The 27,014-nt window shown below is 40.5% G+C and overlaps 1 protein-coding gene across 3 annotated transcripts in view; it reads left to right on the top strand.

Annotated features, from left to right (window-relative positions):
• The window catches only part of LOC140735960 (solute carrier family 12 member 5-like), a 1,160,378-nt gene that overhangs the window by 1,051,833 nt on the left and 81,531 nt on the right, over positions 1-27,014 (top strand). For all 3 annotated transcript variants that reach the window (XM_073061588.1, XM_073061587.1, XM_073061589.1), the window contains exons 10-11: positions 20,722-20,820; positions 25,271-25,328. In XM_073061588.1, the coding sequence (XP_072917689.1) occupies positions 20,722-20,820; positions 25,271-25,328 (157 nt within the window). The remainder of the gene's footprint in view (positions 1-20,721; positions 20,821-25,270; positions 25,329-27,014) is intronic.

Raw genomic sequence — 27,014 nt, 5'->3', positions numbered from 1 at the left:
TTACCAGTTACTGATCTTTACAAGTTACTGATCTATACCAGCACTGATCTTTACCAGTTACTGATCTATATCAATTACTGATCAACACCAGCACTGATCTTTACCAGTTACTGACCTTTACAAGTTACTGATCTATACAAGTTACTGATCTATACCAATTACTGATCAATACCAGCACTGATCTATACCAGTTACTGATCAATACCAGCACTGATCTATACCAATTACTGATCTATACCAATTACTGATCAACACCAGCACTGATCTTTACCAGTTACTGACCTTTACAAGTTACTGATCTATACCAATTACTGATCTATACCAGCACTGATCTATACCAGAACTGATCAATACCAGCACTGATCTATACCAGTTACTGATCAACACCAGCACTGATATATACCAGTTACTAATCAACACTAGCACTGATCTTTACCAGTTACTGATCTATACAAGTTACTGATCAACACCAGCACTGATCTTTACCAGTTACTGACCTTTACAAGTTACTGATCTATACCAATTACTGATCTATACCAGCACTGATCTATACCAGAACTGATCAATACCAGCACTGATCTATACCAGTTACTGATCTATACCAATTACTGATCAACACCAGCACTGATCTTTACCAGTTACTGACCTTTACAAGTTACTGATCTATACAAGTTACTGATCTATACCAATTACTGATCAATACCAGCACTGATCTATACCAGTTACTGATCAATACCTGCACTGATCTATACCAATTACTGATCAACACCAGCACTGATCTTTACCAGTTACTGACCTTTACAAGTTACTGATCTATACCAATTACTGATCTATACCAGCACTGATCTATACCAGAACTGATCAATACCAGCACTGATCTATACCAGTTACTGATCTATACCAGTTACTGATCAACACCAGCACTGATCTATACCAGTTACTGATCTTTACAAGTTACTGATCTATACCAGCACTGATCTTTACCAGTTACTGATCTTTACAAGTTACTGATCTATACCAGCACTGATCTTTACCAGTTACTGATCTATATCAATTACTGATCAACACCAGCACTGATCTTTACCAGTTACTGACCTTTACAAGTTACTGATCTATACAAGTTACTGATCTATACCAATTACTGATCAATACCAGCACTGATCTATACCAGTTACTGATCAATACCAATTACTGATCAACACCAGCACTGATCTTTACCAGTTACTGACCTTTACAAGTTACTGATCTATACAAGTTACTGATCTATACCAATTACTGATCTATACCAGCACTGATCTATACCAGAACTGATCAATACCAGCACTGATCTATACCAGTTACTGATCAACACCAGCACTGATATATACCAGTTACTAATCAACACTAGCACTGATCTTTACCAGTTGCTGATCTATACAAGTTACTGATCAACACCAGCACTGATCTTTACCAGTTACTGACCTTTACAAGTTACTGATCTATACCAATTACTGATCTATACCAGCACTGATCTATACCAGAACTGATCAATACCAGCACTGATCTATACCAGTTACTGATCTATACCAATTACTGATCAACACCAGCACTGATCTTTACCAGTTACTGACCTTTACAAGTTACTGATCTATACAAGTTACTGATCTATACCAATTACTGATCAATACCAGCACTGATCTATACCAGTTACTGATCAATACCAGCACTGATCTATACCAATTACTTATCTATACCAATTACTGATCAACACCAGCACTGATCTTTACCAGTTACTGACCTTTACAAGTTACTGATCTATACCAATTACTGATCTATACCAGCACTGGTCTATACCAGAACTGATCAATACCAGCACTGATCTATACCAGTTACTGATCTATACCAGTTACTGATCAACACCAGCACTGATCTATACCAGTTACTGATCTTTACAAGTTACTGATCTATACCAGCACTGATCTTTACCAGTTACTGATCTATATCAATTACTGATCAACACCAGCACTGATCTTTACCAGTTACTGACCTTTACAAGTTACTGATCTATACAAGTTACTGATCTATACCAATTACTGATCAATACCAGCACTGATCTATACCAGTTACTGATCAATACCAGCACTGATCTATACCAATTACTGATCTATACCAATTACTGATCAACACCAGCACTGATCTTTACCAGTTACTGACCTTTACAAGTTACTGATCTATACCAATTACTGATCTATACCAGCACTGATCTATACCAGAACTGATCAATACCAGCACTGATCTATACCAGTTACTGATCAACACCAGCACTGATCTATACCAGTTACTAATCAACACTAGCACTGATCTTTACCAGTTACTGATCTATACAAGTTACTGATCAACACCAGCACTGATCTTTACCAGTTACTGATCTTTACCAGTTACTGATCTATACCAGCACTGATCTTTACTAGTTACTGATCTATACCAATTACTGATCTATACCAGCACTGATCTATCCCAGTTACTGATCTATACCAATTACTGATCAACACCAGCACTGATCTTTACCAGTTACTGACCTTTACAAGTTACTGATCTATACAAGTTACTGATCTATACCAATTACTGATCTATACCAGCACTGATCTATACCAGATCTGATCAATACCAGCACTGATATATACCAGTTACTGATCAACACCAGCACTGATCTATGCCAGTTACTGATCTATACCAGTTACATTTTATTTGGAGTTAGTACCTCTCCTGGGTCTGAATGGTCAGCAGACTAACTGTTGAATTGGGGCAGTGATGTTCATTCTGATTCTCACACACATATGAACAATACACACACAAGGATACTATATAGTACACACACTCTCTCTCTCTCTCTCTCTCTCTCTCTCTCTCTCTCTCTCTCTCTCTCTCTCTCTCTCTCTCTCTCTCTCTCTCTCTCTCTCTCTCTCTCTCTCTCTCTCTCTCTATTTTTCCAATAGGAATTTCTGAATTATATTCAATAAAAAGTACCAGTAGCATATTTTACCAGTGTTTAGTCCTGTTGGCTGAGGCTCACCTGTTAATGTAATAACATCTGGACCTTCATAACTTTAAGACCTTCACTGACTAAAAAGCAATTTGGAGGACCCATAAACACAAGAGAATCTGCAGGTCAAATGGTCCAGTGTTCAGCGCTCTCTGCATGAATTTGACTTGTCTCCCTCTCTTCTCGCTACCACTATCAGGCAACAGATGCTGGAGTATTGGGTCCCATGCCACCAGGTTCAGGAGCAGTTGTTGCCTTACAGACATCAGGCTCCCGGACCGGGTTCACTCGAGTCAGCACTGAATTGACTCCGCAGTTGTGGACTGACTTTCAGAATTTCTGCAGCTCATGTTCTGTGTATTATTTGCTTATTTTCCTATTTGTTTCAACATTTGTTCTCTTTTGCACATGGGATGTTTGTCCATTTTTGCTTTTTGTGGATTTTATTGTGTTTCTTTGTTTAGTGGGTGCCTGCAGGAAAATGAACCTCGCAGTTACATATGGTATACTTACTTTGAACTTTGGTGTTGAGCAACATGCACAAAATGCTGGAGGAACTCAGCAAGTCAGGTAGCATTTATGGAGTGGGCAAAATGGTCGATATTTCAGGCCAAGACCCTTCATCAGGTTTTGATTGCTGAATGTGGAGTGAGAGAACAGCCAGTGTGTTAATGTTACGGCAACATCTTTGTCTTAATATTGGCTGGGCTTATAGAATTGTTCAAAATTATGAGAGGCATTACCCGTGGTAATTGCCTTTTCCCCAGTCGGGGGTTTCCAGAACTAGGATTTAGAAGGAGAGGGGAAGATTTAAAAGGGACCTGAGGGATACCTTCCTCCCACAAAGGGTGGTGATCTGTCAGAGTAAGTAGCTGTCAGAGGGAAATAGCATCATTTAAGAAGTACTTCGACAAATACATGGATTTAAGGTGCCTGGAAGGATGTAGGCCAATCCTGCAAAATTGGGATGAGCTGTGTATGCGCTGTGGTCAACATGGATTAGTGGGCCAAAGGGTCTGTATCACAACTTTAATATGAAATTGTTATTTCTTAATGTGGGTAGAATTGGTTCTCTTTAATATGAAGAATCCCACTCTTGTTTACTCAAAAACATTCCAATATTTTTGCTCTGACAGTTTCATTAAATATTCTCAGCCAAGAAGAACAAAGGTGGGTTTCCTCAACTCCCACTGAACACAGTACCAAAGGACACAACTTGCCAGCTACCTCTGTGGTTGAGTCAATCAATAATGATTTATACAGAACGAAGCAATTCAACTAAGCATTTTGTTTGATCATTCCTTTGTGAGATTGTCCAAATTGTCTTTTAAACTCTTAAAACAACAATGAAGAATTCTGTCAACATTGACTAACTTCAATTTTAAGTCAAAGGTGAACTAGAGCAAGTCAAAGGTGAAAGGGGAGTATCTTACAGATTATCTGTTCTCCACCTTTTCTATGATTTAGCTTCATTTTACAACACTACTTTGCAAATGTGTATGAACTTCAAAACAGTAAGATGTCACAAAGTAAAGCACATCAAACAAAATCTGACATGATCAGTGAGGGTTGGTGACTAGCGGCTTGAGTTAAAGAGGTTTTAAAGAACAGTTTAAAGCAGTCAAAGAGAGAAAACAATCAGGAGATTTGGTCTCAGACAATGAACTCAGACACACATGACGAAATGGGGAACATTAAGATGCCAGATTTGGAAAAACACAGGGATCCTATAGGATTAAAGGATGGAGAAAGTTACCCAGGCAGCCTAGCCTCTGTTAATCTCATCATATTGCCATAACATAGATGTTGAACAAAATTGCTAATGGTGATATACTGGGTCTTGAACTTTCAAGATTCAAGATTCAAGATTCAAAAACTTTATTGTCATTCTAACCGTACATCAGCTCTGCAGGGCAGAATGAGACAGCGTTTCCCAGGAGCAGTGCAATCATAGTGCCTGGCAACCCAGACAAAATGAAGGATTCTCATCTAATGGGTTGCAGAGAAAGCTTTTTGTACATTGGCCTTCATAAATTAATGTACTGAGTACAGGAATTGGGACGTTATGCTGAAGTTGTATAAAATGTTGGTGAGGCCTAATTTGGAGAATTGTGTGCAGTTGTTGTCACCTACCTTCAGGAGGATGTAAGTAGGATTAAAGGAATACAGAGAAAATTTATAAGAATGTTGTTAGGACTTGCAGACCTGAGTTATAGGGAAAAGTTGAAAAGGTCAGGACTTTATTCCCTAGAGCACAGGAGGATGAGAGGAGATTTGATAGAGGTATATAAAATCATAAAGGGTATAGATAGGGTAAATGCAAGCAGGCTTTTTCCACTGAGGTTGCTACAGCCTAGATCTTGAGGTCATGGGTTAAGGGTGAAAGGTGATATATTTAAGGGGAACCTGAGGGGGAACTTCTCCACTCAGAGGATGGTGAGAGTGGGGTACAAGCTGCCAGTGGAAGTGTGAGATGTGGGTTCATTTTTAACATTTAAGAGAAGTTTGGATGGGGGGGTATGGAGGGCTATGGTCTAGATGTGGGTCAATGAGACTAGGCAGAATAATAGTTTGGCATGGACCTGTTGCTCCTGAAGTGCCTGTTTCTGTGCTGTGGTGTTCTATGAATCTACGACTGTGTGATTACAATGGGTGGTCTCGTGCACCACCTACTGAAGCACTGGAGGGCTGCTACTTAGAGCAACAGTCTGCATTCACGTCCAGGGCATTTCTGTGATGACTTTGATCAGAAATCGGTAGCTGGGAAGAATCAGAGGGCAGAGGGTGTGTCCCAGTAACTCAGAGAGATGTTATACAAAAAGGATAGGGACTTCCAATGCCATTGGTATTTGCTGAAGAAGTCACAATTGAGAAAAAGGAAGAAGTAGTCTGGAAAAAAATTGACTGTGTATTACACAAGACAATAGAATTTACTTTGTGGTAACATAGCCATGGTCTCAGGACAGTCAACATTCTTCTAAGTTCATAAGTGATTGAGCAAATAAAGATAAGAACATTCATTTCATAGGAAAGAACCATTCAATGGCAACTTTATTAACAATTTCACATAAGCTTTGCACTGGAAGAATTAATATAGAATTCTCAAATTACTGTTCTTGAATTATTTAAAGCTGAGCAGACACTATCTAGCCATAGTCACAGAACACTACAACACAGAAATAAGCCATTCAGCTCATCTAGACCACGCTGAACTATTATTCTGCCTAGTCTCATCAACCTACTCCTGGGCCATAGCCCTCCAGGGTGATGGTTCCGTTTTCAGAGAAAAAGTTTTAATGCAACTAAAGCCTCTTCAAGTTCAAATTTAATTGTCATTCAACCACACACATGAAAACAGCCAAACGGAACAGCATTCCTCTGGGCCCAAGGTGCAAAGCATAGTACCAACAGTCACCCAAAGAACATTGCACATACAACACATACGATTATGACAGCAGGAAAACATAGTTACAAACAAAAACAAAAAAAAATAATGCAGCCCAGGTCCCAGAATGTTATGGCTTCTAGATTGATGGTGTGTAGGATCTTATCCTGGAGCTACGTTTCCAGAACAAGCCTGCAACAGTTCTCATCTCGCACAAGCGCAGCTGCAAACACAACCCAGCTTGCCTTCCATCGAGTGAACACTGGAGAGCAGCACTGGCGAGAGGGACCCACCCTCAACCCAGTACAGAATCCAGCTCCAGCTTTCTCCCCAGTGGCCACAACAGGTGATCCCGAGGAGAAAGGGGCCTTGTCTGTGCCACAACCAAGACCACGCAGCTCCCCGGCTATCAGCCTCATCAATGAGCTGGTAAATCAGACTCGCAGTATTCTACATTACCGACGTCCAACAGGGTCTTGCGATCACAAAAAGAAAGATCCAAGATTATCACTTCCGCCATTTGCTGGATCACACCCCGGCTCTGATGTCCTCTTCCCTGGGTAACGAAAGCAAGCTACAACACGACGTGCAACAAGTCCAGATCCACCCCTGCCGAGCAACCTGCCACCTGCTGTATTTGATGTTCTTGATATCCAGCAGTGTCTTGCAATCGACAAAAAAGGTACAAAAAGGAAAAATTGCACCTTTGTTTGGACCCAGAGAGGCCACTGCATGTGAGTGCACCGTTATCTTACTGGAGCATCTTAAATCTTCTTTAAGAACACAGACTTTGAGCTTTCCTGAAGACATGAATAAAGTATTATTTTTATCTACTCAAAATAAATTATTGCCTATCACTCATCCATGAAGATTGTGCTTCCCATTATTTTCACTTATTCCATCTCAAAAGTGTTAAAGATCCTAGGGAATAAAGGGGACCTTTTCTGGTTGACTGGCAGTGACTAGTGGTGTTCCGTAGAACTTGGTGTTGGAACCACTTCCTTTCGCGTTATATATCAATGATTTGGATGACAGAACTGATGGCTTTATGGCAGGCTTGTGGATGATATGAAGCTGGTGGAGGGACAGGTAGTGTTGAGGAAGCAGACAGTCTACAGAAGGACTTAGATTAGGAGAATAGGCAAAGTAGCAGATGGAATATAGTGTAGGGAGGTATATGGTTATGCGCTTTAGTAGAAGAAATAATAGGATTGACTAATTTTTAAATTCAGAAATCAGAGGTGCAAAGAGAATTGGAAGACCTCATGTAGGATTCCCTAAAGGGTAATTTGCAGGTTGAGTCAATGGTAAGGAAGGCAAATACAATGTTAGCATTCATTTTGAGAGGACTAGAGATAAATGTAAGGATGTAATGCTGAGGCATTGCTGAGACCATACTTGGAGGATTGAGAGCAGTTCTGAGCCCCTTATCTAAGAAAGGATGTGCTGGCATTGGAGAGGGTCCAGAGAAGGTTCGCTAGAATGATTCTGGGAATGGAAGGATTAATGCATGAGGATTATTTGATGGCTCTGGGCCTGTACTCACTGGGGTTTAGGAGAATGAGGGGCGATCTCATTGAAACCTATCAAATATTAAAAGGTCTAGATAGAGTGGACATGGAGAGGATGTTTTCTATAATGTGGGAGTCTAGGATCAGAGGGTACAGCCTCAGAATAGGACATCCATTTAGAACAGAGATGAGAAGGAATTTCTTTAGCCAAATGTTAGTGAATCTGTGGAATTCATTGCCATAAAGAGCCGTGGAGGACAAGTCATTGGATATATTTAAAAGTGGAGGTTGATAGGTTCTTGATAGAGAGTCAAACGTTACGGGGTGAAGGCAGGTGAATGGGGTTAAGAGAGATAATAAATCAGCCATGATGGAATGGCAGAGCCCACTCGAGTGATCAAATGGCCCAATTCTACTCTTTGTCTTATGGTATTAAGGTCTTTTATTTTCACCAACTGAGCACTCACTGTCCATGCAGCAAAAACAAAAATTCATTCCTGGCTCCTCCTCCAACTCAAATGAAATCAGTAGCAGCCTACAAAATTAATAACAATAAATATACTCACGCATGAAATACAAACAACAATTATTAAGGGAGCATTACTAAATTGCCTGAAGGACCTTTCAGAGGTGAAGCTTGCTGGAATCACAGCCCAGTGATAATTCATAATTCCTGGTGCTGGATAGGAGAGGGGTAGCTTTAAGTACCTGACTGCAGTTAATTTTCAGAACATTATTTTTCTGTTAAGCTGAAGGCGTTCTGATTGTACTGTATTCATTTAGCTGCAGGCTGTCATCAATTAGAAAGCCGACAAGCTGATGTGCATCTCATTAATCATTAAGACGATCAACCCAAGGTCATGGTGTTCAGTAGTCATCATCCATAACCACACACTCAGTGGCCACTTTATTAGGTATAGGAGTGGAACCCAGTGTTGTCTTCTGCTGCTGTAGCCCATCCACTTTAACGTGTGTGTTCAGAGGTGCTCTTCTGAAGAGCTCTGAACGTTGAAATGGATGGTCTACAGTAACAGAAGACCACAAACATACAGAAATACACTCAGTGGCCACTTTATTAGGTGCAGGAAGCCCTAATAAAATGGCCACTGGGTGTAGAGTCATAGAGTATATAGCATTAGAACACAGAGCAGTCCATTTGGCCCATCTGGTTTGTGTTGGCCTGGTCTTCTGACTAGTTCCATCTATCTGCATCAGCACCATAGCCCTCCAAAACCCTGCCATCCATGTACTTATCCAAACTCCAATTAAATGTTACAATTGAACCCGCAACTACCACTTCTGCTGGCATCTCATTCCACACTCTCTGAGTGAAGAATCCCCCTTCAGATTCCCTTTAACTATTTCTCCTTTCACCCTAGTTTGAGTCTCACCCAGCCTGGGGGCAAAAGACCAGTCTGCATTACATCACAAGCCTTTCCTTTTGTACTTTCTGTCCAATCCTGTCACAGATTGTTCATCCTTTTCTTTCTGGCCTCATCGCTCTTCACCACATCACCGTAGCTTGGATCTCTTGCCTTCTGTCTCTATGTTCAGACTGTTTATTGTTTACCCTTGTTTATCTGCTGGCAAACTATTTCACCTAATATGCTCATCTATACCAGTCATATTAGCTCTCATTCAGGGTGCTCATTTCTGACTCTCCTGTTGCTCTCTCAAATGGCAACATTTGTAATCAGTCGTTCTGTAATCAGAATAGCTTGGAAGATCTATTACCTTCAGATTACTAAATGAGCTGCTAAAATTCTGCAGAATTTTCTCATTAGTTCAGATTCACCACAGTTACATGCTTTTGTACTGTTTATCCCTCCCTCATTCCTCAAGAGAATATTTAAAATTGCCATCTGCCTAGCTGGTCCTACGATATATAGTTCAAGAAAATTGTCCTGGAGGCATTCTGTAAATTCTAACGTATTTTGCCTGTTTGATTTGTGCAGTCTGTATGAAAATGAAGGTCTTCAAAGGGTGTTCCATTCCTTTATTAGGTAACCATGGTGCCCATGTCTTCTGTTTATTTATGTTCAATCTTCTAACAAGAAGGAAGTTTGATAGACCTGCATGGGACCTATATTTTATTCATTTTTTTGAAAAAAATCTTATGTAAATCATATTATGTACTCCCAAGAGCAGTTGAGCAACAAGCCCAACAGAAATAAAGGAAATATTGTCCATGGAAAATGGAGCCAAAAAAAATTATTTTATAAATCTTATAGCTCCTCGAATGCAACCTCTTGCTAGTGTCATGGTAATTTAGTCTTTCGGTCCACCCAGTTTGAACATAAAGCTCAAGGCGGCTAGAGTGGATAGACTGAGGAAGGTCAGCAATTTGGTAACTCCATGTCTCTTAATTATTAGCATAAAGTACAAAGTTTGAAATGACTTTAGATTAACTTTTAATTAATGCATGTATAATGATTTATTGTCTCGTGTTTGAACATTACATTGATATAAATTTACATGCTATATCATTAGCCTAGATTACTATTCCAACAATATGATTGTGAATATCATTAATCTAGAGTCACTTCAATCTACACTATTCTTCCTTGAATAATGTTCTCTCTACCACACTGTCACATGTGAATGACAGTGTGAACTGGCCTTAGTTCAGCTGAGTTAAACAACAGATATCAGTCTTTGGCCTCTTTCCCTTCCTTGTACAATCACTCCACTTTAATGTGTTGATGTAATATAAATCTAGGGCTTGTTTGTGACACTTTCCACAATTCAGTTGGCTACCAATCTCATTGCCCAGGCTCCAGGAGGAAGACCATGGGAGAAAGTACAATGAGAAGCCACATAGTTTAACCAAGTTTACAATTTACAGCCTCATAGCATAGACTGAACAGAAATCAATGGCAAGAATTTTATTCCTGATGAAGAATTATCTTTGATGGATAGCACTTGGGCTTTCAGGCATAATAGAGCACAGATTAATAAAATTAAAAGCATTCAATAAGATTTGAGAAGTTTAGGAGGTAGAGAGGTGAGGATTTTTTAATATAAACTGGTGGTCAATAGGAGTATGAAATGTATTTTTCAACAGTACATTTTTAAAATGTACTTCAATGACACTTGGTATGCCATAATGGAGAAGAGCTGAAAATGGGATTAAGATGGAAAGTTCTTTCTTGGCAAGTGGGTCAAATGGCTTCCTTCAGTGCCATTAATATCAATTATCATATTCTGGCTTATAATTCTGTCATTGAATTTATTCAAATCATCATGTTGCCTCTTTGCTAAGTAATGTACCCACAACTAGTTACATAGGAGTGCTGGGAGTGGGAGGTTTGATTACAAGTTGATATATGCCAATTTAATAAAATTTCCCATTTTAATCCCTACTAAAGCCATGCACATAAAATAACAAGCTGTTATACCTAACATTGCTTGAGCTGTCATGCTTGCAATCATAATGTTTGCATTTATCATATATTTTAAGGTTACCAGTATTACATACTCACTGAAAATAAATATTTACATATAGTTCATTTTAAGAAGGTATGTACCTGCGCACACTGTATAAAACAGATTTCAATGTTGAAAAGCTTCAGAATACATTATACTTCTTTCTTTCTGAATCCAGTATGAAAATATATGGAATCATAGAGCACTACAACTCAGAAACAAGGTCCTACAGCCAATCTAGTCCTGCTGAATTGATGTTCAAATTTAATTCTCGTTCAACCCTACACAGTTCATTCTGGGCTCCGAACTGATTTGGAGAAATTGAGAGCAGCTCCGGGCTGGGCCCAGAGCGAGTGGCGGGTGGCATGTTCTAGGCCCAAAGCCTTTGGCTGCAGTGGTGCCCGGGTTCTAGTGTGAGGTACAATATGCTGTATGGACAATTTGAATGATATACTGAAAAGACGGGGCATCAGGATTGGAGGCGAGAGCCAATTTCCCTCACTCTCCATGGTGCAGAGGCTCTGAAGGCTGCCCCATCTGCTGCACTCCTTGCTATGATGGACTGATTCTGATGACTGGGCCTACTCAGGGCTGCTCTGGGATTTGGATCTAAGGCCTGATTTTGGCTCAGAATGTTATTGCTCACTTCTATTGTTTGCCTTTCTCTGTGCATTGAGTATTGTTTTTTTTAATTGGGTTCTTTTGGGTTTCTTGCTTGTAAGGAAGCAAATCTGAAGGCCTTATAATTTATACATTCTTTGATAATGAATATGCTTGAAATCTTGAAATGAATACCCATGAATACAGCTGAGCAAAACAGCATTATTCAGGGCCCAAGGTGCAAAAGACAGTACCGACAGTCACAATATAAGATAGCAAGCACAGGTAAGATATCAGTAAAACACAGTCATACCTCAAAAATATAGGCCAAAACTCTGAGTCCATGAATGCTGCAGAAATCTGCAGTCGACCACAATATGGTTTATCTTCTTTCAAGTGAACTCTGGGGGGCTGCATCATGTCACCTGCAGTGGAGTGCACCGACTCTGGGTGTCCCTCTCCTGGGCGGCTGTAAACAGATGACACCACAGCTTGAGGCCTAGTCCTTACTACAACCAAGGCCATGCAGTTACCCCACCTTCCTCCCCTGCCGTCCGCCAATAAATCAGTGAATGGGACTTGCAGGCTTCTACATTAACAATGTCCAACAGGGTCTTGCGATCACAAGAAAAGTGACTGAGAGGATCACTGCACACCTCCTTTATACACTGACTCTTCCAACAGCTCTCTGACACAGGCAGCAGCGTGATCCGCACCATCCAGATCCCTCACTTTCTCTGCCAACGAGCAACTTGCTAATGGGGTAGACTTGCTCTACTTTCAGTTCTTCATATCCTGCAGGGTCTTGCGATGTAAAAATTTAGAAAGGACAATAACACCTTTGGTTGACCCCATAGAAACCGTTGTGATCGAACATGCCACCATCTTACCAGAAGGTTAGATTATCATTATATCCAAGGCTGGAGAAACCAACATGTAGTCACCTTAGGAACACCTCTGAGTTTCAAAATTAAGGCCATCAATGTCTAGTGATTTTCCTTATACCTTGTTAATGTCATAACAAAATTAAGCTGAAAAAGAATTGAAGCTGATGCATTGAAATGGTAGATCAGATGGGATCCTTGGTATCCAAGGGGATTCCTGTCATTACTGTAGTCTCAGTTATATGTAGTAGTATTTTTTGAACTGACAAACTTATGCCATTGCAAACTGTTGGTGGATCCAAATTCCGGAGCAGCACAACTTGAGGTCCTTCTTGTTCAAGATTATGTGATGGCACACCAAGTGATAACAGAAGGTTCAAAAGTTCAGCAGGAACACCTATAGCTTCATCAATACCTGCCACACTATCAATAGATTTATATTGTAAAGGTTGGCTGGGAAAGTGCAAGAAAAGATTTTTATTCACGGCCTGCGCTGCTTAAATTTTTATTGCTAAAATTAATCTTTCATGCAACATTGGTAATTCAAGTAGTGTCGAGTGACATTTGGGAACACAGATCATGAAGTGATATAACAATTTTGCCCAGGTATTTCATTAAAATCTTTCCTATTGAGTCCGTGTTTAATTGCACCATTTCCTAATTTGAGTAAATTCAAAGCAAATTCTCTCAAAGATGGATCACCTGACAGCTGCACTCATGATTAGCTTTCTAAGAGTAATAGTTTAACATTTTCCAAATTAACATGCTGTAATGTAGGCTCTCAATACTTCTGCTTTAGTACCTGGTGGAATTACTGGTGGCATTTGACAAAATCCTACAACTTGCTCTATAATGTCCAGTGTATTCCATCAGTAGTTTATTTGTACATAGATCTCAGAAAATACATTTATAATCATCTTTTGGGATTTTTTTTGTCGTTTCCCTGACCAGAGTTACACATTGGAGTCTCAAAAGTTGTCGAATCTCAAGGAAGTTTAAAAGCCAAATATGCAGTATATTCCACCTCACCAACCCCACTCGCCACCTTTTTCAGAAATGTTGAAGCAATGGCTGTTAATTGCTTAGCTAGGGCAATCATGTTTGCCTTCCAGCTTGAGACAATAGTAGCTTAATAAGGAAAGTTTTTCCCATTCCACATCAAAAGCATCCAAAAATAAGTGATTCTTTGGCCATTGTAAATATCTTTGGTAACACTATCTAAACCGGTGCTTCTCTGGTATGCCACTAGTAGGCAGCCATTGAATCCCAGGGGATCATGGGTTTGCCCCTCTGGTGGACTGTGTCCTTACCAGGGTGCACGCCTGGCAGGAAGATTGAAAGAACCAGCTGTTGCCCATGCAGCGGGTTCCCTCTCTCCACGTCACTGACGTAGTCTAAGCGCCGATACACCTTGGCACCAGTGTCGTCGCAGAGGTTGCCAGAGTGAAGTTGTAAACAATATCAGACTGCATTAGGGACCCCGGATCCCGATTTCTTCTTTGGGGTTTATTCCTGAAGCCTTTCCCATGGGTGGGTATGGCCGCAAGGTAGCGGAGGTTCATAATCAGAGTTTTCCTTCTCCTAGGCAGGCTGCCATCCAAGGCTGACGAGCCCCACCTGCCCAGAGCAACTGATTTTGAGGCATCCGTGGTCCGCCTTTGCCCCTTCTCTTGTCACTAGAAACAGTTCCTCCTGGCCTAGTAGCTAAACCACGCGTGAAAGCCAAGTGTTGGACTTGGTTGTCAGAGGCTGTTAGAGTCGCACTCCATTTGGAGCATTTTATAGGTAGTGGGAGCTTATCCCCACTAGCACCCCTGGCTATGACAACCTTAGAACCGGTATCTCACTAAACTAGATTCTATCTCTCAGAAATTTGTTTTCAACTGGTTTAAGTGTAACTTGGTATCCTGCAGGAATTCAGTGAACAGATATTCAGTGTCCCTTTGTGGTTCAGATAAACCTGAAGTACTTAGCATCCCAAAAATAGACCTGAAATGAAATCTCCAGTGAACTCTTTCTGCCTCCAACTTTCCCCCTAACCTAAATTCATGGTCCATCTCTTCCCCCCCCCACCCCCCCCCCCCACTCCTTTATCACTCTGAATTCATCTCTATGGACAAACTGTCTACTAATATCTGTTATAAACCTACCAGCTCTCACAGTTATCTTGACTATACTTCTTCCCACCCTGTCACCAGTAAAAATGTCATTCTCTTTTCTCAGTTCCTTTGTCTCTACTGTGGCTGTTCCCAGGATGAGGCTTTCCTTTCCAAAACATCAGAGATGGTCTCCTTCTTCAAAGAGTGTAGCTTCCCTTCCTCCACCATTAATGCTGGCCTTACCCGCGTCTTTTCCATTTGCCAGACAATCACCCACATCCCATCTTCCCACTGCCTTAACAGGGATAGAGTTCTTCATGTCCTTACCATGACCCCCTGCATCCAACACATACTCCTCAACTTCCGCCTTCTTCAATGGGATCCTACCACCAAACACATCTTCACCTACCCCCACCCCAACTCTCCATTATCCACAGGGAACACTCTGTCCGTGATTCCCTTGTCCATTCATCCCTACCTCCTGACACTTACACCTGTAAGCAGAAGAAACACTACATCTGTCCATTCACCTCCTCCCTCACCTCCATTCAGGGCCTCAAACAGTCCTCCAGGTGAGGCAACACTTCACCTGCCAGACTACTGGGATTGACTGCTGTAGCAGGTGCTCCCGATGCAGCCTCCTCTCAATTAGTGAGACCCAACGTAGATTAGGGGCTGCTTTGTCAAACACCTTCACTCCATCCATGACAAGCAAGGATTCAGGGTGGCCAACCATTTTACTTCCAATTCCTATTCCCATTCTGCTGTGCTGGTCCACGGCCTCCTCTACTCTACAACGAAGCCACACTCATGTTGGAAGAGCAACATATTCTGTCTGGGAAGCCTCCAGCCTGATGAAATGAACATTGAGTTTTCTAACTTCCGGTAGTTTTTCCCCCTCCCCCTTGCCTCTTCTTCCATTCCCCACTCTGGCTTCCCTCTTACCTCTTCTCTTATCCTCACCTGACTATCATTTCCCCATGCTGCCTCTCCTCCTTCCTTTTCTCCCATGTTCCACTCTTCTCTCCTACCAACCTCCATCTTCTTCAGCCCTTTACCTTTACCACCCATCTCCTCCCAACTTCCCACTTCATTCCCCCCTCCCTCACTGACCTGGCTTCACCTATCACTCACTACCTTGTATTTGTTCCTCCCTCCCCCGTCCACCCGACTTCACCGATAACCTTCTAGCTAGTGCTCCTTCCCCTCTCCCCACCTCCTCATTCTGTCTTCTTCCCCCTTCCTTTCCAGTCCTGATGGAAGGTCTCAGTAGTTACCAAGAGCATCACTCATGGAATCAAATAGGTGGGATGAAGGCTGCAGGAAAACACTTCTGGATAGTTCTGGGGTGGCACGATAGTGTAGCAGTTAGTGTAGCACTGTTACAGCGCCAGTGACTTAGATTTAATTACTGTAAGGAGTTTGTACCTCCTCCCACATTCCAAAGGCATGTGGGTTAGAAGGTTAATTGGTTACATGGAGGCAATTAGATGGTGCAAGCTCATTGAGTGAGGGGGGTGCGTTGCCATGCCAGTAGATATTTGTATTTTAAAAAATAAATGATTCAAGTGGACAATGAATTAGACCAATTTTTAACACAACTAAAAAAGCCAAAAGGGGGTAAGGATGAAATATGAAAGTAACCTAGCCGATAATATTAAAGAGGATACCAAAGGTTTATTTTAGATATATAAAGAGTTAAATAGAGGCAAGAGTAGGTACTGGACCACTGGAAAATGTCGCAGGAGAAGTAGTAATGGGAGATAAGAAAATGGCAGATGAAATGAATAAATACCTTGCATCAGATTTCAGTGTGAAAGACATTAGCAAGTATACCAGAAGTTCAAGAATGTCAGTGGGCAGAAGTGAGTTCAATTATTATTACTAGGGAGAAGGTTCTAGGGAAACTGGACCAGATGGACTACACCCCAGGGTTATAAAAGAGGTGAATGAAGAGATCGGGAAGGCATCAGTAATGATCTTTCAAGAATCACTAGATTCTGGAATGGTTCCAGAGGACTGGAAACTTGCAAATGTCACTCCACCCTCCAGGAAGGGAGGGAGTCAGATGAAAGGAAATTATAGGCCAATTAGTCTAACCTCAGTAGTTGGGAAGATATTAGAATCGATTGTCACGGAAGTGGTTTCAGATTACTTGGAGACACATGATATAAAAGGCCAAAGTCAATATGGTTTTCTTAAGGGGAAATCTTGCCTGATAAATCTGTTGGAATTCTTTGAGGAGATAAGAATTAGGATAGGCAAAGGAGAATCAGTGGATGTTGTGTACTTGGATTTTCAGAAGGTCTTTGACAAGCTGCCGCAAATGAGGCTACTTAACAAATTAAGATCCCATGGTATTATAGGAAAGTTACTAGCATGGATAGAGCATTAGCTGATTGGCAGGAGGTAAAAAGTGGGAATAAAGGGAGACGTTTCTGTATGGCCTCCGGTGTCAATGTAAATCATTGACATACAACGTAAAAAGAAAAGGTTCCAGAACTGGCCGTGATCCACAGGAGTCAGTTCTGGAACCTTTTCTTTTTACGTTGTATGTCAATGATTTGGGTGACAGAATTGATGGTTTGTGACCAAGTTTGCAGATTATATGAAGACAGGTGGAGAAGTAGGTCATATTGAAGAAGCAGGGAGACTACAGAAGGACTTAGACAGATTAGGATAATGGGCAAAGAAGTGGCAGTTGGAATACGGTGTCAGGAAGTGTGTGGTCATGCAATTTGATAGAAGGAATAAATGGATAGATTATTTCTAAATGGGGAAAAAATTCAAGAATCCAAGGTGCAAAGGGACTTGGGAATCTAGTCAGGTGGAAGAAGGCAGCATACATGAGGTTTAGGAATCAAGGATCAGATGGGTCTATTGATGAATATAGGGTAGCAAGAAAGGAGCTTAAGAAGGGTCTGAGGAGAAGGTTAACTTGCAGTTTGAGTCAGTGGTGAGGAGGCAAATGCGATGTTAGCATTTATTTCAAAAGGACTAGAACGTGAAAGCAAGGATGTAATGTTGAGGGTTTATAAAGCACTGGTGAAGTCTCACTCGAAGTATTGTGAGCAGTTTTTGGCTCCTTACGGATGTGCTGTCATTAGAGAGGATTCAAAGGCAGTTCACAAGAATGATTATGGGAATGAAAGGCTTATCGTATGAGGGCAAGTGATAGCTCTGGGCCTGTACTTTCTGGAATTTAGAAGAATTTAGAAGAATCTCATTAAAACCTATCAAATATTGAAAGGCCTAGATAGAGTGGATGTGGAGAGGATGTTGCCTATAGTGGGGAATAGAGGAACGTACCCTTAGAAATGAGATGAGGAGGAATTTCTTTAGCCAGAGAGTTGTCAATCTGATGAATTCATTACTACAGATGGCTGCGGAGGTCAGGTCATTGTGTGTATTTAAGGCAGAGGCTGGTAGGTTCTTGATTAGTCAGGGCATGAGGAGTTACTGAGAGAAGGCAGGGGAATGGGGTTGAGAGGGAAATGCCGGAGCAGACTCGATGGATAGAATGACCTAACTCTGCTCCTATGTTTTATGGTTTTATGGTCTAAATCTGAGAAGTGGATTTGCACAATCATGCTATTAATTGTTCAGGTGGGGATGGGTGATTAGGAGAGGATCTTAACTTAAGATCCTACTGCATCTTTTTGAACATAGTTGCAGATACACTGCATAGTGGGAATTGATGTGCAACCAGAGGGAAGCAATTAGCTTTTGTAACTGGGTGTAATTCATCCACATATCAGAATTTCTAGGTCTCCAGCTTTGTTATTCATGAGACCTTGACTTGCTTCACTGGGTGCCCGATCCACATAGCAATTGATCTGATTACTGCGAATTAGTCATCTTTAATTTCTACCCATACTCTTAGAGTGAACAATTGGCTGCTGGCAAAAAAAAACTGTTGCTTCAGATATAGGTGCCTCCTTTGATAGTGTTTTACAAGAACATTCACTTCAGTTGATTGGAATTATTACTATAAATTTCCATAATTACACACAGAGTCGGCCACTGCTCCCAAATGTAGATGATGCCCAGACATGATTCATTTGGATTTAGTAAAGTTTGCAGAGTTTTGCTTGAAAGAAATGACATTAGCAGGACTTTTTTTTATCATTTTCTTCACAGAAAGTATACTCAGTGGCATTTTTATTAGGTACACCTGTACACCTACTCGTTAATGCAAATATCTAATCAGCCATTCATGGGGCAGCAATTCAATTCATTAAAGCATGCAGACATGGTCAAGAGGTTCAGACCAAACATTAAAATGGGAAATAAATGAGATATAAGTGACTTGGGCCATGGAATGATTGCTGGTGCCAGACAGGGTGATTTGAGTATCTCAGAAACTGCTGATCTCCTGGGATTTTCACACACAACAGTCTCTAGAGTTTACAGAGAGCTTACGTGCAGAAGGGGGGAGCTCAGGGGTGGAATTTGGGGTTCTTACATTTAACTGTCACTCATTCTTTGGGGCACTCCTCTGTTTTTGTGGATGTTTGTGAAGAAAAAGCATTTCAGGATGTATATTGTATACATTTCTCTGACATTAAATTGAACCTTTGAATGGTGAAAAATGAAAAACTTCCTATCAGTGGCAGATCTGTGGGTGAAAACACCTTGTTAACAAGAGAGGTCGGAGGAGAATGGTTCAAGCTGACAGGGAGATGACAGTAACTCAAGTAACCACACATTACAGCAGTAGTGGGCATAAGAGGATCTTGAACACACATCAAAGCTTGAAGTGAATGGGCTACAGCAGCAGAAGACCACACAGCGTTCCACACCTGTACATAACCAAGTGGCCATGGAGTGTATGTGCAAAAGGGTGTTAGTTTAAAATGTCGGATCTGTGAGGTAAAGCATCATCACATTTTCTTTAACAAAATAACATTGAAATAATAAGCAGTTAAATTGTTAATGAAGTGAGTGTGAAGTTGTTGATCTGTGAATTCTTTAAATCAAGTAATCTACTAGGCTTTTTCACAGTCACTGAGCATTTCATTCCATCTTGTAGGGAACTGCACGATCATTTGGTCTTGCCCCCAGAAAGTTCCTTGAAAAGGCAGTACAGCCAGCCAGGCAGTGAAATATTTCCCATGCAACACAGAGGTTTAGTCAGAGGCCCAAAGTTCCCAGTTGGAAGGTTAGTAAATACACTTTCAAAAAAGTTCTGATGGATTATCAGGGACTTTCACCAGTTTGCTTGTGCAACTAAGAAGATCCACTGATATTTGTTATTGTTTTGTATTTTGAGGTAAGTAGTGAGTATGTGAGGTAAGTAGTGAGTATGTGAATGTGCTGCTTCGTAAGATCACTGGTCTTGTGTTTTTGAGATTTCTTTCTGAAAGAAGATAAAAAATGTGACAAGTATCCTGTTCAGACCTCAAGACCTCAGTATAACTGATTCATATTTATCTTTTAGACTATTTGCTTTTAAAATATAAATAGTTCTTTCTTGGAGATAATTAAAAACATTTTATTCTTAATTCTAACCAAAACTTTGAAAGTAAACTTACTTTTTTTTTTACTGTTTAGGCATCAAGAATTCCCCATAGTAGTAAATTAGTATTCAGTCAAGTTTTGGAGAGTCTTGTGAAAACACAGTTTTCTTCCCGTTTATATTACTTGATTTTTCTTCCTTTAGCAACATTTTTCTTCATGGAAAGATTGTTTATTCAACTTCCTGAAATGAGCCTACAGGAAGGTGATTTGAGATATGGGGCTTAAATCACTGGCACCTGTAACAATCCATGTCATGTACTCTCATTTCTTCTAGGAATCATGGCCGGTTCAAATCGATCTGGAGATCTCAGAGATGCCCAAAAGTCTATTCCAGTTGGCACGATCATGGCGATTGCAACAACCTCAGCAGTCTGTATCCTTTTCTCTCTTACTGTTTAACTTAGTAAGGTGCTCCTAATGATTTGTTCTTATAGTGTGGAAAGAATTAATAGTTCCCACGTTGTTATTAATCACAGTAGCTGACAAGAAAGAATTTTAATTAAAGTGCCTGGAGGCTGCTTAATGCAGGAAATATTAAATTAATTAGTGGGATGTATGAGAAAAATCTGAAATCAGATATTAGAAAACCAATTAATTCATTCACCCAATATAAAACTTAATCTTCCTTCTGACAGTTTCTTAGAAATTGAGAATTATTTAAAATATTTATTATTTTATTATTTATAACTTTTTAAAAGTTTTATAACTTTATATTTATAATTTCCATTCACATGACCTGGCAGGGGGCAGGATTTCAGCTTTCTGGATCATTGGGATCTCTTCTGGGGAAGTTAAGACCTGTCTAAAAGGAATGAGTTACACCAGAACCCCTGGAGGAAAATATCCTTGCCAGCAGATTTGCTAGAGCTGTTAGGGAGGGTTTAAGCTAATCTGGCAGGGAGATGGGAAACCAAGTGATAGCACTGAGGAAAGGGAAGTTGGTATACAAGCAGAGGCGGTGTATAGTGAGACTCAGGAAGGTCAGGCAGATGATAGGGCAAAACTGCAGTCCATGGAATGAGTTGCAGTGTAACAGGGAGACAAAATTGAGAAGGTTGATGAATACAGGACTGAAGATGTTATATTTGAATGCACACAGGATACAGAATCTTGTAGCACAGTTAGGGATTGACAGTTATGACATTGTGGTCATCACTGAGTCATGGCTGAAAGAAGATTATAGTTGGGAGCTTAACCTCCAAGGATACACATTGTATTGAAAGGCTAGGCAGATAGACCGAGGGGGTTGTGTGGCTTTGTTAGTAAAACAAAAAAGAAATCAAATCCTTAGAAAGAGGTGACATACAATCAGAAGATGTAGAGCCATTGTGGGTAGAGTTATGAATCTTCAAGGGTAAAAAATCACTGATGGGAGTCATATACAGCCCTCAAAACAGCAGCCAGGATGTGGGATATAAATCACAACAGGAGGAAAAAGGTGCATGTCAAAAAGAAAATATCACAATAGCTATGGGGGATTTCAATATGCCGGTAGATTGGAAAAATCAAGTTGACGCTGATTTTGGATCCCAAGAGAGAGAATTTGGGAAATGCCAATGAGATAGCTTTTTAAAACAGATTGTGTTTGAGCCTACTAGGGGATCAGCGATTCTGGATTGCATAATGGTTACATAATGAACCAGATTTGATTAGGGAGCTTAAGATAAAGGAACCCTTAGGAGGCAGTGATCATAATATGATAGAATCCACCCTGCAATTTGAATGGAGAAGCTAAATTCAGATGTATCAGTATTATAGTGAAATAAAGGGAATTACAGAGGCACTAGAGAGGAACTGGCCAAAGTTGATGGGAAGGGGACACCAACAGGGATGATGGCAGAACTGCAATGGCTGGAGTTTCTGGGAGAAATTTGGAAGGTGAAGGATACATATAAGAAGGGAAATAGAGAAGGGAAGTCAAAGACAACATAAAAGTAAAAGAGAAAACATATAATAGAGCAAAAATAGTGAGAAGTTAGAGGATTAAAAAGCTTATATTCTAAGAACCAATAGAAGGCAACTAAGAAAGCCATAAGGAGTGAAAAGATGAAATAAGAAGGTAAGCTAGCCAATAATATCAGTGGATACCAAATGTTTGTTCAGATTTATAAAGAGTAAATTAGAAGCAAGGTTAGATATTAGATAATAATGTTGGAAAGGTAGTAATGAGAAACAAGAATATGCAGATGAACTGAATAAGTATTTTGCATCAGTCTTCACTGAGAAAGGCACTAGAAAAATGCTGGAAATTTTAGAGCATCGGGGGCAGAGGTGAGTGCAGTTGCTATTACTAGGGAGAAAGTGCTTTGGAAACTGAAAGGTCTGAAGGTAGTTAAATCGTCCGGACCAGATGGACTACGTTCGAGGGTTCTGAAAGAGATTGTGAAGGCAAAAGTAATGATCTTTCAAGAGTCACTAGATTCTAGTATGGTTCCAGAAGAATAGACACTTGTAAATGTCACTCCATTCTTCAAGAAGTGAGGGAGGCAGAAAAAATGAAATTATAGGCCAGTTCGAATGACCTCAGTGGTTGAGAAGATGTTGGAGTCAATTATTAAGAATGTTTGGGGGGGGGGGGGGGTTACTTGGAGGTAAATGATAAAAAGGGCCAAAGTCAGCATGGTTTCCTGAAGAGAAAATCTTGCTTGACACGTCTGTTGGAATTCTTTGAGGAAATAATAAGCAGGATAGACAAAGGAGAATCTGTGGACATTGTGTACTTCAATTCTCAAAAGGCCATTGACAAAGTGCCACACATGAGACTGTAAAACAAGATAAGAGCCCATGGTATTACAGGAAAGATACAAGCATGGATAGACCATTGGCTGATTGGCAATGAGGCAAATTTGGGAATAAAGTTTCTGATTGGCTGCTGGTGACTATTGGCGTTCCACGGGGCTCAGTGTTGAGATCACTTCTTTTTACTTGGCATGTCAATGATTTGGATGATGGAATTGATGGCTTTGTGGATGATGCAAAGATAGGTGGAGGGGCAGGTAGTATTGAGGAAACAGGGAAACTGCAGAAGGACTTAGATTAAGACAATGTGCAAAGAAGTGGCAGATGGAATATAGTGTTGGGAAGTGTATGGTCATGAACTGTAGTAGAAGGAAAAGAAGTGCAGGCTATTTACTAAACGGGGAGAAAATTCAAAACTCTGATGTACCAAGAAACATGGGAGTCCTCGTGTAGGATTCCCTAAAGGCTAATTTGCAGGTTGAATCTGTAGTGAGGAAGGCAAATACATTGTTAGCATTCAGTTCAAGAGGAGTAGAATATAAAAGCAAAGACATAATGTTGAGGCTTTATTAAGCACGGGTGAGGCCTCATATGGAGTATTGTGAGCAATTTTGGGCCTCTTATCAAAGAAAGAATGTCCTGACATTGGAGAGAATTCAAAGGAGGTTCACAAAAATGATTCTGGTAATGAAAGGCTTATCATATGAGGAGCAATTGTGTTTCAGGGCCTGTACTTGCTGGAATTTAGAAAAATAAGGGGTGATCTCATATCAGAAGTTTAAAGGCCTAGATAGAGTGGATGTGAAGAGCATGTTTCCTATAGTGGGGGAGTCTAGCACCAGAGGGCACAACTTCAGAACAGAGGGACATCCATTCAGAAAGGAGATGAGGAGGAATTTCCTACACCAAAGCAATGAGTCTCCAAAAGAGTTTTGCAGCTCCTGTACATCCTTCCATCCTCTTGCAGAAATACTGCAAGTTATTGCCAAGACAAAATAGTGGGCTAAAGCTATAGGTCAATGACTTTGTAATGGATGAGTGGGACTCCATTTGTGTTACTTAAGGTTACAGTTGAACAGGCAGTCAAGTTAAACTTGCAAAACACAAAGGCAGAAAAATTATGTCTTTTTAATGATTAGTTTTCAGGAACATTTTCAGAGGAGAAAGCTGTTAAATGCTGCAAGACCAACTGTGTACACAAAGCGACAGACTAATCCTAAAGTTCAGGTGAAACCAGGAAGCCTGAATTGTGATAGTCTACCATCCCTATTTTCCAATGGATGAAAAGCATTGCTGTCAGATCTGCATTGATCACTTCACTTTAATTACACCTTTTGACTGGCCCTTATTCCATGTTACATTATGTTCTTTTCCTTGGCACTAGGAAAGCCACGAGTGCTTTCTCTTTTGTGATAATGGACACCACAGTGGTACAGCAGCTGCCGATCTCAATCCTACCTTCCTAACAAAAGGCCAAGTGGAACCAGAGCACTTTCAGCAGCAAGGTGGCTCTGTCTTCAAAGGACACAAACGTCCTGAGCCTTTGCAATGGTCATTAGTTTCTAATATAGATGCAGACACAAAACATTCTAAAGATGCTGGAAATCTGGGTCAACACACAGAAAATACTGGAGGAACTCAGCAGGTCAGGCAGCATCTATATAGGGAAATGAACAGTTGACGTTTCAGGCCAAGACTCCTTGCAATATTTAGTAGAATAATAAAAGTGCCCAATAGATGACCCAATAGATGGCGCAATATGTCTAGAAGTGGGTTGATGTGTGATCACAATATTCTCAACTGCTAAAATAACTGCCAGATCAAACAGATGGTGTAGATAGTCTCTCTGTCACAAATACTTCATCCACAAGCCTTATTGGAATGGGAAAGTAAAAAGACCCTTTTGAAGGGAATCTAGAAAGACATAGATCACTATATTCATCAGATTCATTTTATTTGTCACATATACATCGAAACATATGTGTTAACAACCAACACAGCATAACAATCTACTGGAGGCCATTATTTTAGTGAAGAATCAACTTTAATCCTTCACTGCTTTAATCCTTCACAATCCATCACAGATGTTACCACTATTATTCTCTTTGGTGCATGTATCGAAGGTGTGGTACTCCGAGACAAGTAAGTATATTTCATTCACTGTTGGAAAAATGCATAATGAATGCTTAGAATGTATACAGTAGCTTGAATCTAAGTATCTTCAGAAATGTAAGGTTGTAACAAGGGAAGTTAGGGGTGGGGAAATAATATACCAGCCCTGCCACCAATGCCACTTCCACTGAATAAATAGAAAGTCCCTTTCCACTTCACTCTCCCATTCCGAGTTCATTCCTTCTGACTCCTTTGGCACACATGGTTAAGGATCAGGATGGAATAACACTTCAGAGATGTATACGCTGATGGTGTATAGACAAATCACAGATGGGGTTGAGTTTACAACTGGCCTCAACACTCACTTGAATGGGGTTCTTGACTTTCATTACTGACCTGATAGTTCTGTTGGAAAGTGCAGTATTTTGTAAGTGCAGTGGCCTATATTAACAGCTACTTAACTAATCCCATTCCACTGGCCTTTCTGTATCCTCTGCAAATAGTTTCCAATTCCACTTTGATGGCTATTTATTGAATCTCTGTCCATGCCAATTCAGGAATGCAGTTTATAATGTATAGTTTTCAAAAGAGGACAAGATTAGGCTCAACTGTTGGTCTTATACAGACTGACAGAGCTGTTGACTGACAATTAAACTACTGAATTTACACAAAAGCTACAAGTTAAGACGTATGGTATTATTCAGCGAGGAAGGGGATACTTTGGAGTGGTTATGAGGTGCATGTATAGAGAACCCAATAAAATCATTCTTAGCTTGTGGACGTCACCTGCACGAGTCGGATTTTTTGGCCCAAATTTAGTCTCCTGGGGAATTTTGCTGAGGTGATAGATGTTATGCTTGTCCATGTTAGAAGATAATTAGCCAGAAATGGTGTGGATCTGGCGACAAACCAATCTGATCAACACTTCTGTGGTGAACTACATATACCTGTCTGGACACGCCCCTCTGCTGACTGCTCCTGTGGCTCCTCCCACAGACCCCGGTATAAAGGCGATTGGAGGCACTGCTCCTCCCTCAGTCTCCAGGATGTTGTGTGGTGGTTTCTTGCAGCTAATAAAAGCCTATTGTTTGCCTCCCCTCTCCAAGAGTTATTGATGGTGCATCATCTTCTTTGCTCTTTAAAGTTTTTCCTGACCTGGGAAAGTAAGTTTCCTCTTGATGAGGAATCTCAAACTAACGAGTAATTTATAAGAACAAATGGTCCTTCTCTAGAAACTGAAATTTCTTCTCTTAAAAGTTGTAAATCTGGAATTCTCTACCCTAACAGTCTGTGAAGCTGTGGTAATTTAAAATATAAAAGACAGAGATGGGCAGGTTTTTGGACTATGGGATTATGGGAATCAGACAAGTTAATAAAATGAGGCTGAGATTTCTGTTGTCGGCCACAAGAAAACAGCATCCATCATTAAAGTCCTCCACCATCCAGGCCATGCCCTCTTCACACCACTACCATCATGCAGGAGGGACAGGAGTCTTAGATCATCAGATTCAAGAACAGTAATTACCCGAATACCATCAGGCTCCAGAATCGACATGGGTAACTTCAATTACCACTCCTCCGAACGGATTCTACAAACTACAGATTCACTTTTAATGGATCTTTACAATTCATGTTCTCTGTATTATTTTTATCTGCAGAGCTTATCTTCTTTTGCATATTGGTTGTGTGTCAGTCTTTGGTTATGTATAGATTTTC

This window comes from Hemitrygon akajei, chromosome 11 (genome assembly GCF_048418815.1).
Source record: "Hemitrygon akajei chromosome 11, sHemAka1.3, whole genome shotgun sequence".
Taxonomy (NCBI): domain Eukaryota; kingdom Metazoa; phylum Chordata; class Chondrichthyes; order Myliobatiformes; family Dasyatidae; genus Hemitrygon; species Hemitrygon akajei.
The sequence above is the reverse complement of the archived record's forward strand: the minus strand, read 5'-3'. Positions and strand labels throughout refer to the sequence as shown.